Genomic DNA, 12,951 nt, shown 5'->3' on the forward strand with positions numbered 1-12,951 from the left:
CTCTCAGCCAGCCAGTAAAACAGAAGGTTTATTAGACGACAGAAACATGGTCTAAAACAGAGCTTGTAGGTGCAGAGAACAGGACCCCTCAGCTGGGTCCATTTTGGGGGGCAGTGAGCCAAACCACCACGTCTGCCCTTCACTCCATGTCCCAGCCAGCCCCAAACTGAAACTCTCTCCAGTCCCTCCTCCTCTGGGCTTTGTTCCTTTCCCGGGCCAGGTCGTCACCGGATTCCTTTGTTCTCCAACCCTTTAGCTCTCACCTTACAGGGGGGAAGGGCCCAGGCCATCAGTTGCCAGGAAACAGGGTGTCGGCCATTCTCTGTGTCCAGACCCCTGCACACACCTGCCCTCTAGGGCTCTGCAAGGATCATACACCCTTATCCCACCCCCTAGATCCTTAAGAACTGCCTAGGGGAAGCTGAGGCACCCCCACACTAGTCAGAGGAAAAATTAAGAACAGTCCCACTTCGTCACACAAGCACATAGGTGCCCTGGGACCCTCGCTGCCCGAAGGACATCCATGGAGCTCTCCCACAGTGAGCGGTCACCTCCGCCATCTCAGCTTCCTCAGCCGAAGAGCCGACGAGATCCATTCCAAGGGTTTATTTGGGGCCCCAGCCACGGATTCCTAGCTCTCCTCTCTCAGCCGGGCAGGAAGAGATCCCAGCCCATTACAGGTCTGCTCAGACCCAGCCAAAAAAGCCAGTTAAAAACAGCAGCTGTGACACTGTATTCTAACCTGCACAAAACAAGGGCTTCCGCCCCCTCCGGAGGCAAGGACACACTCCAAAGGGTATGAAAACCTCAGACCTAAGGCTACCTTCACTCTCAATAGAAACAGCAGCAAAGAGTTATCAAAACACCAGAGTTACGAACTGACCAGTCAACCACACACCCAATTTGGAACCACAAGTACGCAATCAGGCAGCAGAAGAGACAAAAATAAAAGCAAATATAGTACAGTACTGTGCTAAAGGTAAATAAAGGGAAAGTTTAAAAAAAGATTTGACAAGGTAAGGAAACTGTTTCTGTGCTTGTTTCATTTAAATTATGATGGTTAAAAGCAGCATTTTTCTTCTGCATAGTAAAGAAAAACAGAAAGGAGCATAAAGTCTGGCAAATCAAGTATACAAATATAATTAGGAAGGCCAAAAAAGAATTTGAAGAACAGCTAGCCAAAGACTCAAAAAATAATAGCAAAAAACATTTGAAAGTACATTAGAAGCAGGAAGCCTGCTAAACAACCAATGGGGCCACTGGACGATCGAGATCCTAAAGGAGCACTCAAGAACGATAAGGCCATTGCGGAGAAACTAAATGAATTCTTTGCATCAGCCTTCGCAGCTGAGGATGTGAGGGAGATTCCCAAACCTGAGCCACTCTTTTTAGGTGACAAATCTGGGGAACTGTCCCAGATTTGAGGTGTCATTAGAGGAGGTTTTGGAACAAATTGATAAACTAAACAGTAATAAGTCACCAGGACCAGATGGCACTCACCCAAGAGTTCTGAAGGAACTCACATGTGAATTTGCAGAACGACTAACTGTAGTTCGTAACCTATCATTTAAATCAGCTTCTGTACCACATGACTGGAGGATAGCTAATGTGACGCCAAGTTTTAAAAAAGGCTCCAGAGGTGATCCCGGCAATTACAGGCCAGTAGGCCTGACATCAGTACCAGGCAAACTGGTTGAAACTATAGTCAAGAACAAAATTATCAGACACATACATAAACATAATTTGTTGGGGAAGAATCAACATGGTTTTTGTAAAAGGAAAATCATACTTCACCATTCTACTAGAATTCTTTGAGGGGATCAACAAGCATGCGGACAAGGGGGACCCAGTAGATATGGAGTACTTAGATTTTCAGAAAGCCTTTGCCAAGATCCCTCACCAAAAGCTCGTAAGCAAAGTAAACTGTCATGGGATAACAGGGAAGATCCTCTCATGGATTGGTAACTGGTTAAAAGATTGGAAACAAAGGGTAGGAATAAATGATCAGTTTTCAGAATGGAGAAAGGTAAATAGTGGTGTCCCCCAGGGGTTTGTACTGGGACCAGTCCTAGTCAACATATTCATAAATTATCTGGAAAAAGGGGTAAGCAGTGAGATGACAAAATTTGCAGATGATACAAACTACTCAAGATAGTTAAGTCCCAAGCAAACTGCGAAGAGCTACAAAAAGGATCTCACAAAACTGGATAACTAGGCAACAAAACGGCAGATTAAATTCAATGTTGATAAATGCAAAGTAATGCACAATGGAAAACATAATCCTAATTATACACATAAAATGATAGGGTCTAAATTAGCTGGTTCCACTCAAGAAAGAGATCTTGGAGTCACTGTGGATAGTTCTCTGAAAACATCCACTCACAGTGCAGCAGCCGTCCAAAAAGTGAACAAAATGATGGGAATCCTTCAGAAAGGGATAGATCATAAGACAGAAAATATCCTATCGCCTCTGTATAAATCCATGGGACACCCACATCTTCAATACTAAATGCAGATGTGATCGTCCCATTTCAAAACAGATATATTGGAATTGGAAAAGGTTCAGAAAAGGGCATCAAAAATTATTAGGAGTATGAAACGGCTGGCATATGAGGCGAGATTAATAAAACTGGGACTTTTCAGCTTGGAAGAGAGATGACTAAGGGGAGATATGATAGAGGTCTATGAAATCATGACTGGTGTGGAGAAAGTAAATAAGGAAGTGTTATTTACTCCTTCTCATAACACAAGAACTAGGGGTCACCAAATGAAATTAAAAGGCAGCAGGTTTAAAACAAACAAAAGGAAGCATTTCTTCACAAAACACACAGTCAACCCATGGAACTCTTTGCCAGAGGACGTTTGAAGGCCAAGACTATAACAGGGTTCAAAAAAGAACTAGGTAAGTTCATAGAGGATAGGTCCATCAATGGCTATTCGCCAGGATGGGCAGGGATGGTGTTCCTAGCTTCTGGCAGAAGCTGGGAATGAGCGACAGGGGATGGATCACTGGATGATTCCCTGTTCTGTTCATTCCCTCTGGGGCACCTGGCACTGGCCACTGTCGGAAGACAGGATACTGGACTAGATGGACCTTTGGTCTGACCCAGTATGGCCGCGCTTACGTAAAGTTTCAAAGCTGTATTAAGTCAGTGTTCAGTAGTTAACTTTTGAAAGACCAGCCATAACATTTTGTTCAGAGTTACCAATGTTGCAAGAGACTTCTGGCCCGTGCACCTGCTCTCTCCTGGTTCCTCCGCAGCTTTGGGTGGCATCCCTGGGTTCAGGGTTACATTCAATCGACTGGATGTTCAGTATGCACTTCAGCCCTGCCATTCAGAGCAGCAAGGGGCTTTGGGCTCCTGTGATATTCAAAGAGCTACCTAAACCTACGTTCTTATTAACACTGGACTAACCCTCTGGCTTGGTCTCTCCCCCCGCCCTTCACGGGCCTGAGGCAGAAGAGTCATTTCAGACCCCAAGGCATACCAGCCATGCCCTGAGCGAGCGGCAGCTGAAATGTTAACAGTGTAACCACACTACCTAGGAACAAACATCCTGACAGCAAACCACCAGCCCAGGAATTTGGTGAAGCCTCCAAGTTATTTCACCCTTTCTTGGCACTGGTCATGGGGAAAGGGTTTGCCAAGACAGGAACAGGACACTCTTCAGAGACTAGTGATGCCAACAACAGGCTGTTCTCCCTCGAGGGTCACTGCTCAATCAGCAGAGTGGTGTGCCACACACATGATCCAACCAGCCAGTCAGATCTCTGGCAGCTCTAGGGCTAAAGGAAAGCACATGAGATGCAGGTATGTCAAAGAGGCAGCACAAGCTGGTAACACCAGGACTCCTTAGCTCTGTTCTCAGCTTTGCCACTGACTGGTTGCGAGACCTTGGGCAAGTCTGCGCCTCAGTTTCCCTGTCTGTAAATCGGGATAACAGCACAGCTTCCTCTGGAAAGAGCTGTGTGATCTAGGGATGTGAAGTGCTGTAACGAACGAGCTAAGTATTGACAACAGTTGAGGATTAAAAGGTCTCGATACACAATGCACCCCAGTCTTCCAACTAGCTATGTTCAGCCCAGTAACCACTACACTACAGTTCACACACAAGATCCGCCTCCTGCTGTTATGGAATCAATACCACACAGAGATGGAAAGAAAACTATTAGTTCATCACCCCGGCCAACACAGGGCAGGTTGCCCAAGGACACATCTCAGTGCTCTGTTCAGTGAAAGTCAAGAGATGGCCCTTCGCTGGGAAGACAGAGACACTGTGAAACAGTCTTGTGTCCTCCGTATACTTCTGCTCAGTTCTACCCCATTCCTCCCACGTCATTTGGAGACAACAGGGGCTTATTCTCTTCTCTTTCGCTAGCCCTCCAGGAAGTTGGATGGTGATTCTTTGTTCTTGTAAGGCTGATCACGCGGCTGTGTTACATTGTCGTCACACTGGTGAGCAAGGGGTGCCGGCATTACTTTACTGATTGATTGTAAAGATAAATGGAAAGTGGAAACGTTTGGTTTGAAGAATTTGAAAGAATTGTTTCAGCGTTGCAAATACATAAGGAAAAAAGTAATTCAAATTTCAGGCCTGCCAAATCAAGAGGGTACTTTAAGGGCCTTTCCACACTTTTAATTTCATTTGAAAGCTTGACGTTTGCACCTGGTTTTTATCTCAGTTCCAGTTCAGCAGGCTGCAGACAGGGTTTGGGTGGGCAGTATAAACCAGACCAAACTGCTTAAAGCCATTGCCAAGGTGGGAATACATAACACTGCAGGGAGCTGCCCTCAGCTAGGCACTTACAGAAAGGGACAGATAACTGCAGCATTTTGGCAATGGAGCTCCTGGTCTCCAGCCTAGCTTAAACAAGGATGCCCATGGGAAAGGCACTCACACGGCGAGCAGACAAAGGGTCTCATCAAACTGTATGTTATATTCTGAACTTACATTTTCAGCATTTGCTTTTTAACCTTTTATTGGAAAGCTCCATCAGGATGCTCATGCCATGTGAGCTCAGTTCAGAGCTCTATTGCTGGCCAATTTCTCTCAGCAACCACAAATCTCTACACATCTTTAGCAGGCTAGGTCCATGACTTGGAGCAAAAGGCAAAGGAAGTGGGAAGAACAGTGTAACAGAGACAGCAAGAGCCTCTAAAGCTGGCTCCCATCCCAACCTCTTCAAGAGGAGATGGAGACATTTTGACACAGAAAAGGAATAACTGGGATTCAGGGCTGGCTCTGGAGAATGACTAGCTACCTCGGTATTAGAACCCACACTGTCAGACACAAAGCCCTAATGCACTGGCCACTTACAGAGCTGCTGGAGGCCCTCCCAGAGTTGGAGACAGCTCGATAGACTCTATGCTCCCATGAAAATCTCGGTGATCTCGTGGCTGCCACTAAAATTTTGCCCTTTCAGAGCTGGATACAAAACAGCCACTTTCCACCTGCAGCAGGTGTTGTGCATTCAGATTCAGAATGCTCCATGACACAGACAAGCCACAGCAGCATACAGAAGAGCCGGGACTGCTCCTGCCAGCAATGAATAGGTCAAATCTGCTCATCTACCCTACAAGCCCTCCTCTCAGGAGATCACCAGCAAAGTGTCATCAGCACAGAAGGCAGCTATGCACAGCTCAGCAACCTGCTCCCCAAGACACACACTACATCAGCATCATCACCCATCCTGACCTTGCCTCTTTCATAATCAAACATGCACCTCTGGCTACAACAATTTGAAAGCTTCCAATCAGTTTTCTTATGATTTTGAGAAGAGGTCAACATACCGAGAGAGACAGCTGGCGGGGCAGGGGAAAGTGTCGGCAACCATCAGCAGCCCAAATATACAGGTGCCACGGGAGAGGAGGGAAAGGAAGCTAGACTCAAAGCATGGAGCCTTCACCAGCGTCAGGGAAACTGCAGGCACGTGGGGATACAGGCTACTGGCTTCTCAACAACTGCAGCTCCAGCTGCTCTGAAAGTACCCGAGTTTCTCTTTATTTTCCAATTCAGCACAACTCTCGTAAAATCAGTCTGAGTGCCTGGGCTGGTCTCCGCGGGATGACCAGGAGGCTTCTGCAAGCATCACATTCAGCAAATACCTGCCAAACAACACAACATGCGCTACAGCACAACCAGCAAATACAAGCAATGAGGTCCAAGCTCAGTCATCACTTAGGGTGGAATTCACCCCTCTATGCACAGGACCAGCAAAACACCTACGCTCCACAGGGCCTTGCTAGCCCTGCTCTGAAGCCTGAAGTAGGATCTGAGTAGTAGTTAGCCCTTGTGCTGACTCCCACTTCCTGGGGCAGCCCACATAGGCTGTAGCTTACGGCACCAACTTCTGCAATGCCTCCTAGGCCCCAGGTGGAGGTCTTCTCTTTGCTTGTATGTCAGCCATGAAGTACACTGTTAAAGCTCTCAGACAAAGCATAAATCCATCCACCTGAATGCCAGAGGGTCTGGCTGGATCCATTTGCTAAGCAAAGCTGTGTGTGTTAAACCAGGGCCTTGCTCCTTCCCATCTCCTCTTCTCAGCCTACTTGATCCTGCAGCAAAGAGATGGCATTTCATTCATGTCCACTGCAGCAGGCTCTCTGGTCACAAACATTATCTAAGCTCTGCTGTAGGATGAAGCAGAAGAAACCAAGCTGGGGGGCGGGAGCAAGTTCTGATTCAAAACACAGACATCTGCCAAGTTGTTGCACAGAATGTGCCTGGCCCAGGCAGCTGATACTTGCACGAGTGTCCCATTGTGCTGACTGTGCGAAGGGCTGCCTGGCAGTTAGTTTATCGCTTGTGGGAAGGAATATCTCCATTTCTGAAAAAGGAGGGAATGGAGGGGGGGGGTCAGTTGGTTGTTAATTATTCCAGAGCTAAGTACCAAAAAGCTACGCTTACTGTAGGGCTTACCCAATCAAAGCAACAGGCACCACAAGTGTGTACACGGTACATGCTCCCAGAGCTTTCCTGCTGCCATCTCTTACGAGGCCCAGCTTACCTTGCTGATGCCTGTTCTCATTTAACTAAGGGGTGATTCTGAACAGATTTAGCTTAACTGGTGCAATTCTGTGTGTGGACATTCCAATTTAAACCTGGTTTATAATGGTTGCAAGCTAATGCACCACAACAGGTTTAAACTAATAAAAGGGTCTGCACCTGTCTAACTCCTCCTGTTCTGTATGGGCAGAGACAAGCCCTGCGGAACAAACGACAGCAAGCACATCCCTGGAGCCTTCCTGCCAGGTCACACATGAGTCTCCACCGGGGTAAGCCCATAAGCTGTCATTCTGCACTGAAGGCACTGCCTGTACCTCCTAATATCACACTCTGCACACAGACCTTTGGCTCGCCCTTTGGATCCTGTAGCCACTATATTCCCCTGGCAAGGCAAAGACCCCAGCAAAACCTTGGCCCACCCCGATGCCCAGAACACCAGTGCAAAACGAAAGGCAAGGCCCTTTGCTACTATTTGCTATGAGGATGATTTGCATTACAGAGATCTCCCAGTCTGGAATTATGACAAGACACAGCAGGTCTCCTGCAGCCCAGATCCCCCCCAAGCTGGTCTGAAAACCACCAAGACAAGAGTAACACTGGGAACCCAGACCACTTCCACATGAGCTGAGGGTCAGGTGCTGAGAAGTGCATGCATGGCCCAGAGACCGGCTGCCTTTCCTCCCCACTCTAACTTGGTACCAGGCAAATATAGCCATTTGTCTTTTACTTGGAGAGCTTCCTTGAACGCACTCTCCACTGAAAGAGACTTCTTAGATTTTGTCAGTTTCTATTATGCTGCACACTTCCTTAGGACTTCCTACTGGTTTCTGCACCATAAACATCTGGCAGGTCGTTTAACAGCTGATCCTCCACTGCTGGCTGCATGCTTCACAATATGCGTCCCTTTGGAAGAAGCCTGAAACAAGGCCAATCTTTTATTCTTTTTAGACATAAAGGGTATTCTTGTACAGGCAGCTGGAGGTAAAATGCAAGTGCATCTCTCCATGTCAGAGGCAGGCTTAACTCTTCAGGGTCCTCACAGTTTGGGGGGGTTTGTCCAAACTTAAAATGACCCTGTCAGAACGAGATGCTCAGTTAGTCAACAAGCCAATTTGGAGTGTAGCTACTGTACTAGCAAGCAGGATACGGGCCACCGAGCCATTACATTACTGTCTACACAGCACCACAGCGCACTTGGTACTTCACAAACTACGCACTGCGATTTATTAAACACACTTGTCCCACCCCGTGGTATACACATGGCCCTACTTCAATAATCCCCCCTTGGGAGATGCCTCCTGTCGGGAGAAACTCAGATACACAGGGAGGCTCAACGTGGCTAAGGTAAAGTAGCCTTTTTGCAAGGTGGTACTAGGGGATGCCTCTGGCGGTGAGCAGCAAAGCTCAGTTCCCTCTGGGATCAGGCTACTCTATGCAGAAACATTCCCCACTGAAACTACAGGAGAGGATCTAGACATGGAGCCACCACACACACATATGGTTCACAGCTGCAGAACACAGACTCTGAGCCAGGCGCCAGACACTCCAAAACCTCGGCACCTGCCAGACTCCCCAGCTCTCTGCAGCAGCAGACGCGCTTCAGTTTGCTGTGTATCTCCTCCAACCCGGCTTCTGGAAACTCATTAGAACCTCCCTGTCCCACTGGCCTCATTCCATTCCACTCCACTCCACGGCTCATCTGGTCAGAGCAAAGCCAGACCCTGGGAAGGGATTCTGCTGAGCAAAACCAGCCCTGCCCCACACTGCTAGCACCTTCCTGGGTTGTTGAACCCCAACCCTCATTTAGCTTTCCACCAGGGATGCTGTTTGTTTTCTTTATACCTGTCTCTCCCTGGGAACAATACAAATAAACTAGTCAGCTTCACTTTTGTTCAAGTCAGTTTCACACACAGGTTCTCACACCACAGCCCAGCCCAGCAATGCCAATAAACTGGCAGGGGGAAGGGTTAAATCCAAACCAAGATCGCTATTTTCATTACACTGTAAACAGGAAAATGCCAGGATTTGATTTAATTTATTTACACAAAGCTACATGCTGGACTTAAACCACTAGATCATGTCCCTTTAAATAGCTTATCCTGTTTTCCAGGGCTAATTACCCAGGAGGCTCTCAGCTCTCCAGGGTCATCAGCAGCAGGAATTAGTGAACCATCCACAGAGCACAGCCCCTTTGGAAGCAGCACAGAATGTTGTGGCAAAATTAACCCTTTGCATGGTGGCATCTTCTATCAACCAAACAATAGGAGCATGCCATAAGCTTTTACTCCCCTTTATTAGGGATGGAAAAGGTTAACCGGTAAGCGATAGTCTTACCGGTTAACCTGCCTTAACCGTTAACCCCAGGTCGGCCTGCCGACCCCAGCCCCAGCCACACCAGCAGGATCGGCCCCAGCCGCTTAATTGGTTAACCGCTTAAACAACAGATTTTGAATCATTTCAATGGTTAACTTTGTAAACAGTATTTACATCCCTGCTCTTTATACACATGGATGAGAGTCGGTCGGTATTTAGCATATGGACAACTGAGCAATAGTTTCACTTTCTTTTAAACAGCAGCAACACATTTAGTTATCTGGTACGTACAGCAATCCACTCCCTTGTCCGAGGGACTCAAAGGCATGACAAAGCTGGGCTTTCCAAGACCGCTTCCTGCAACACACAGTCCTACTGGAGCCGTGCAGAGCTACCAGGAAAATGTACGGTTCTCCAGAAACAAAACATCTGTTGGCCCCCACTTCACAACTGTGATTATAGGGAAAAAACTAGGGATATTTTGCTTGCCCATGACAAAGAGGTGCTGCCCCCCGTGAGCGGGCCAGGGTTGTGCTAGAAGGACACAACTTTTCTTAAGGGCATGTTTACACTAGAAAATCTCATTTCAGTACACACCTGCCCTGGCAATGTCAAACATGGCTTAGCACTCAGTGTAGACAAGGACTGTCCTGTTGAACGGTGTGTCAGCTGGTCACAGTCCACCAGAGGTGCAATGTTAAATAGGACACAACTCTGCCCACACAATGAGTGAAACCTGGCTAGGGCCCTGGCAGGTAGCAAGAGCGAACAACTGTAGCCAGGGTGGCTCTGCTCTCACTCTGACCAGCACATTATATCCTCACAGTCCTTCACACCACAGGCAAGGTATTTCCAAGACCCCTGACTTCAACATGTAATAACTCCCCAGAGGGAAGAAGAGCGTTTAAATAGATCAAGAGACCCAGATCTCAGTTACTGCAATGGATCGAAGTCTGGGTCCTACTGGGCTATGGGAATGAAGAACAGTCTTTAACTGAGGGAACCTCTGCCCACATTCTCCAGTTCCCCTCCTCTGGCTCTCTGCATATGGAGCAGTGACAAGCACATCAGTGTATATGAGCTAAGAGACTACACGTTTCACCACAGAGAAATTGGGTACAAACCCTGAGGTTTTATTTCCCCACAATCCACATACAGTTAAGCAGCTGGCTCACTCCACAGGCCTGAATCAGGCCCCAGGAGCAATCCAGGATGCTACATTTATAATGCAGGCATAAGGAGCACCAAGAACAGGTGTCTATATAGGGATCTACCCCCGAGGAGCCCAGGCAGACACTGCAGGCTGCTGTGACAACTTGCCAGGAGTGCAGGGCACCGAAGTCTGTGTAACACACAGCTGATCACAGCAGCTATCTTCAGTATGATAAAAGAAATGCCCGCACGAGGCTCTAGCAGACATGCCAGGTCCAGAAGGCTCTTTCCCACCAATAGCTACTCCAGCTTCTCTTTTCCAGGGGCACCCCCCAAACCTGTGAAGGGAGGAGTGACTGGTCGAAACACACACACACACACACACCCCCTCCCCAAAAATCTCCAGCAACACCAGAAGAAACCTTTTAAGCTGCTATTACTTTAAATTGTCAAACCAGAGCCATGCTGGGGGCCACATGTGAATACCATCTCCCGGAATCTCCTGCTCCTCACTCCCTATTCCTTTCAGATGGGGAGAGCTTTGGGCACTGCCCCCTCCCTAGTCACACACAAGCTGCACCAAACCAGTGCCCATGTGTGCTATCCCCCAACTCGCAGAGCTGCCAGGGGAGCAGAGCTGGCGACACCCAGGGCTGGTTAGCACCGAACGAACCAAAGAGACTGACAGCAACGGTGGTTACTCACATCGAAGGCCGCTCTGCGCAGCCCCTCGCTGCTCCTCAGCCAGCAGCGGCTCAGCTCGCTCAGCTCCAGGATGGGCTGCACTTTCAGCCGCACAGTCTCCCCTGACTGCCGGATCATCTCCACTATCTCGTCTCGAGATTTGTTCTCCACATTCCGGCCGTTGATTTCCACCAGCCGGTCCCCCGGCACCAACCCCAGTGCCAGGTCCTTGGTGCCAGCACCAGGCTCCGCAAAGTGTACCACCCGTCTGTACACCTGCCCGTCAGGGGCCCGGTCCAGCATGGTCGTGCGACGCAGAGAGAATCCAAAGTCACCAGTGTTACGCCTCTGCAGCTCCAGTTCCCGGGGAACAGGGGGCTGGGGCGGCACCACCACGGGCAGCCTCAGTTCAGCAGGAAACCTCTTGCTGACCACCTCAGGCACCCTCGCTCGCAGCGCTGATGAGGAGGGGGCCCTCAGGTGGCCCCTGGGTGCTCCCTGCTTGCTGAGCTGAGTCTCCAGCATGCGCACCTCCACCTGCGGGGAAGGGGCTGCAGAGTGCTCGGAGGGCGTGGAGGTCTCCGAGGCACTCTCGTCCCGGCTCTTCTGAGAGAAGGAGAACCTCTTGACAATCATTTGGGAGTTCTGCTTGGCCAGGGAGCCGAACTTGGCCGCCCGCTGCAGGACTGAGCCCTTGAAGTTGGCGTCATCCACCTTGAGGTCATCGCTGGAGCTGGCTGTGCTCAGATGGCCCGAGTCCAGGATCACGCTGCCCCGGTTGCTGTCTGAGTCTATGTCCGTGAGGTGCAGGTCTGAGCCGCTGGCCACCTTGATGGGAATGGGGTTGGAGATCTCCAGCCGGGTCTTGGACTCTCTCTTGGAGGTGCGGCTGAGGTTGAAGAAGCCCCTGCGGAGGCTCATCTCCTCCAGGCTCTTGAGCTCGGCAGCCGACATCCGCTCCTTTTTCTCCTTCTTTTCCTTCTTGTCCTTCCTCGACCCATCTTTGTCTTTGTCCTTTTTCTTCAAGTTGAACATGTTGGAAGGCTCGCGGGAGGCACCCACGCTCCAAAGCACAGGAGGCCACTGAGGGCTCGCAGCAGCCGCTCTACAGCTCCGGATCCTGCTGCCTTTCTGCTGGGTCTGCTGCTGCACAGGCAAAGAACAAAAACAAAACATCTCGTTAGCCAGCAGAGATCACACAACTGGCACCTCCCAACTCCCCAGCCTGGACCTATGGCCCAGCCCCCCAAACCCACACACTGCTGCTCTCCGGCTCACACTGCCCGCTGCCCCCGAGGACACAAACAGGCTATCTAGCTCGCAGCTCCTCTGATGGCAACAGGAGCTGCGCACATGGGTCAAGGGCACGGGGCAGCCCACCTTTCCCTGTTGCGTTTGAGATAGACACGTCAGGGAAAGCCAAAGGTCTAGGGATGGGATTCCAAACACCTCAATCCTAGGAGGCTGGTTCCCAGCCCAGCCTGGCCTGGCATTAAGAGAGCTACCATAAGCGTTCCATGGGCTATGCCCCGTGAGGGGTGGCTCCCAGACAGCCGCAAATGGACAAGGGCCCATGTCACAAGATACAACATTTGCTCCCTATAACCTGACCCTGGGAGGCAGCGAGCATCTACATCTCCATTGGACTCAGGCCCCGATTAACAACCCCAACCAAGACGCCAAGGAACAAATGAGCCACTGGGACCAAACTCCCCTCTCACCCCAGCAACAACTGGCTGTAACAGCATCCCCACACACCACCCCCCGTCTCCCTGCCCCTGTGCACAGGCAGGG

The 12,951-nt window shown here is 49.6% G+C and overlaps 1 protein-coding gene across 6 annotated transcripts in view; it reads right to left on the bottom strand.

The window, feature by feature from the left end:
- Nucleotides 1-12,951, bottom strand: part of MYO18A (myosin XVIIIA) — a 141,163-nt gene that overhangs the window by 115,084 nt on the left and 13,128 nt on the right. For all 6 annotated transcript variants that reach the window (XM_077836370.1, XM_077836369.1, XM_077836371.1 and 3 more), the window contains exon 2: nucleotides 11,179-12,303. In XM_077836370.1, the coding sequence (XP_077692496.1) occupies nucleotides 11,179-12,192 (1,014 nt within the window). In that variant the 5' untranslated portion in view covers nucleotides 12,193-12,303. The remainder of the gene's footprint in view (nucleotides 1-11,178; nucleotides 12,304-12,951) is intronic.

This window comes from Eretmochelys imbricata, chromosome 17 (assembly GCF_965152235.1).
Source record: "Eretmochelys imbricata isolate rEreImb1 chromosome 17, rEreImb1.hap1, whole genome shotgun sequence".
NCBI classification, from domain to species: Eukaryota; Metazoa; Chordata; order Testudines; family Cheloniidae; genus Eretmochelys; species Eretmochelys imbricata.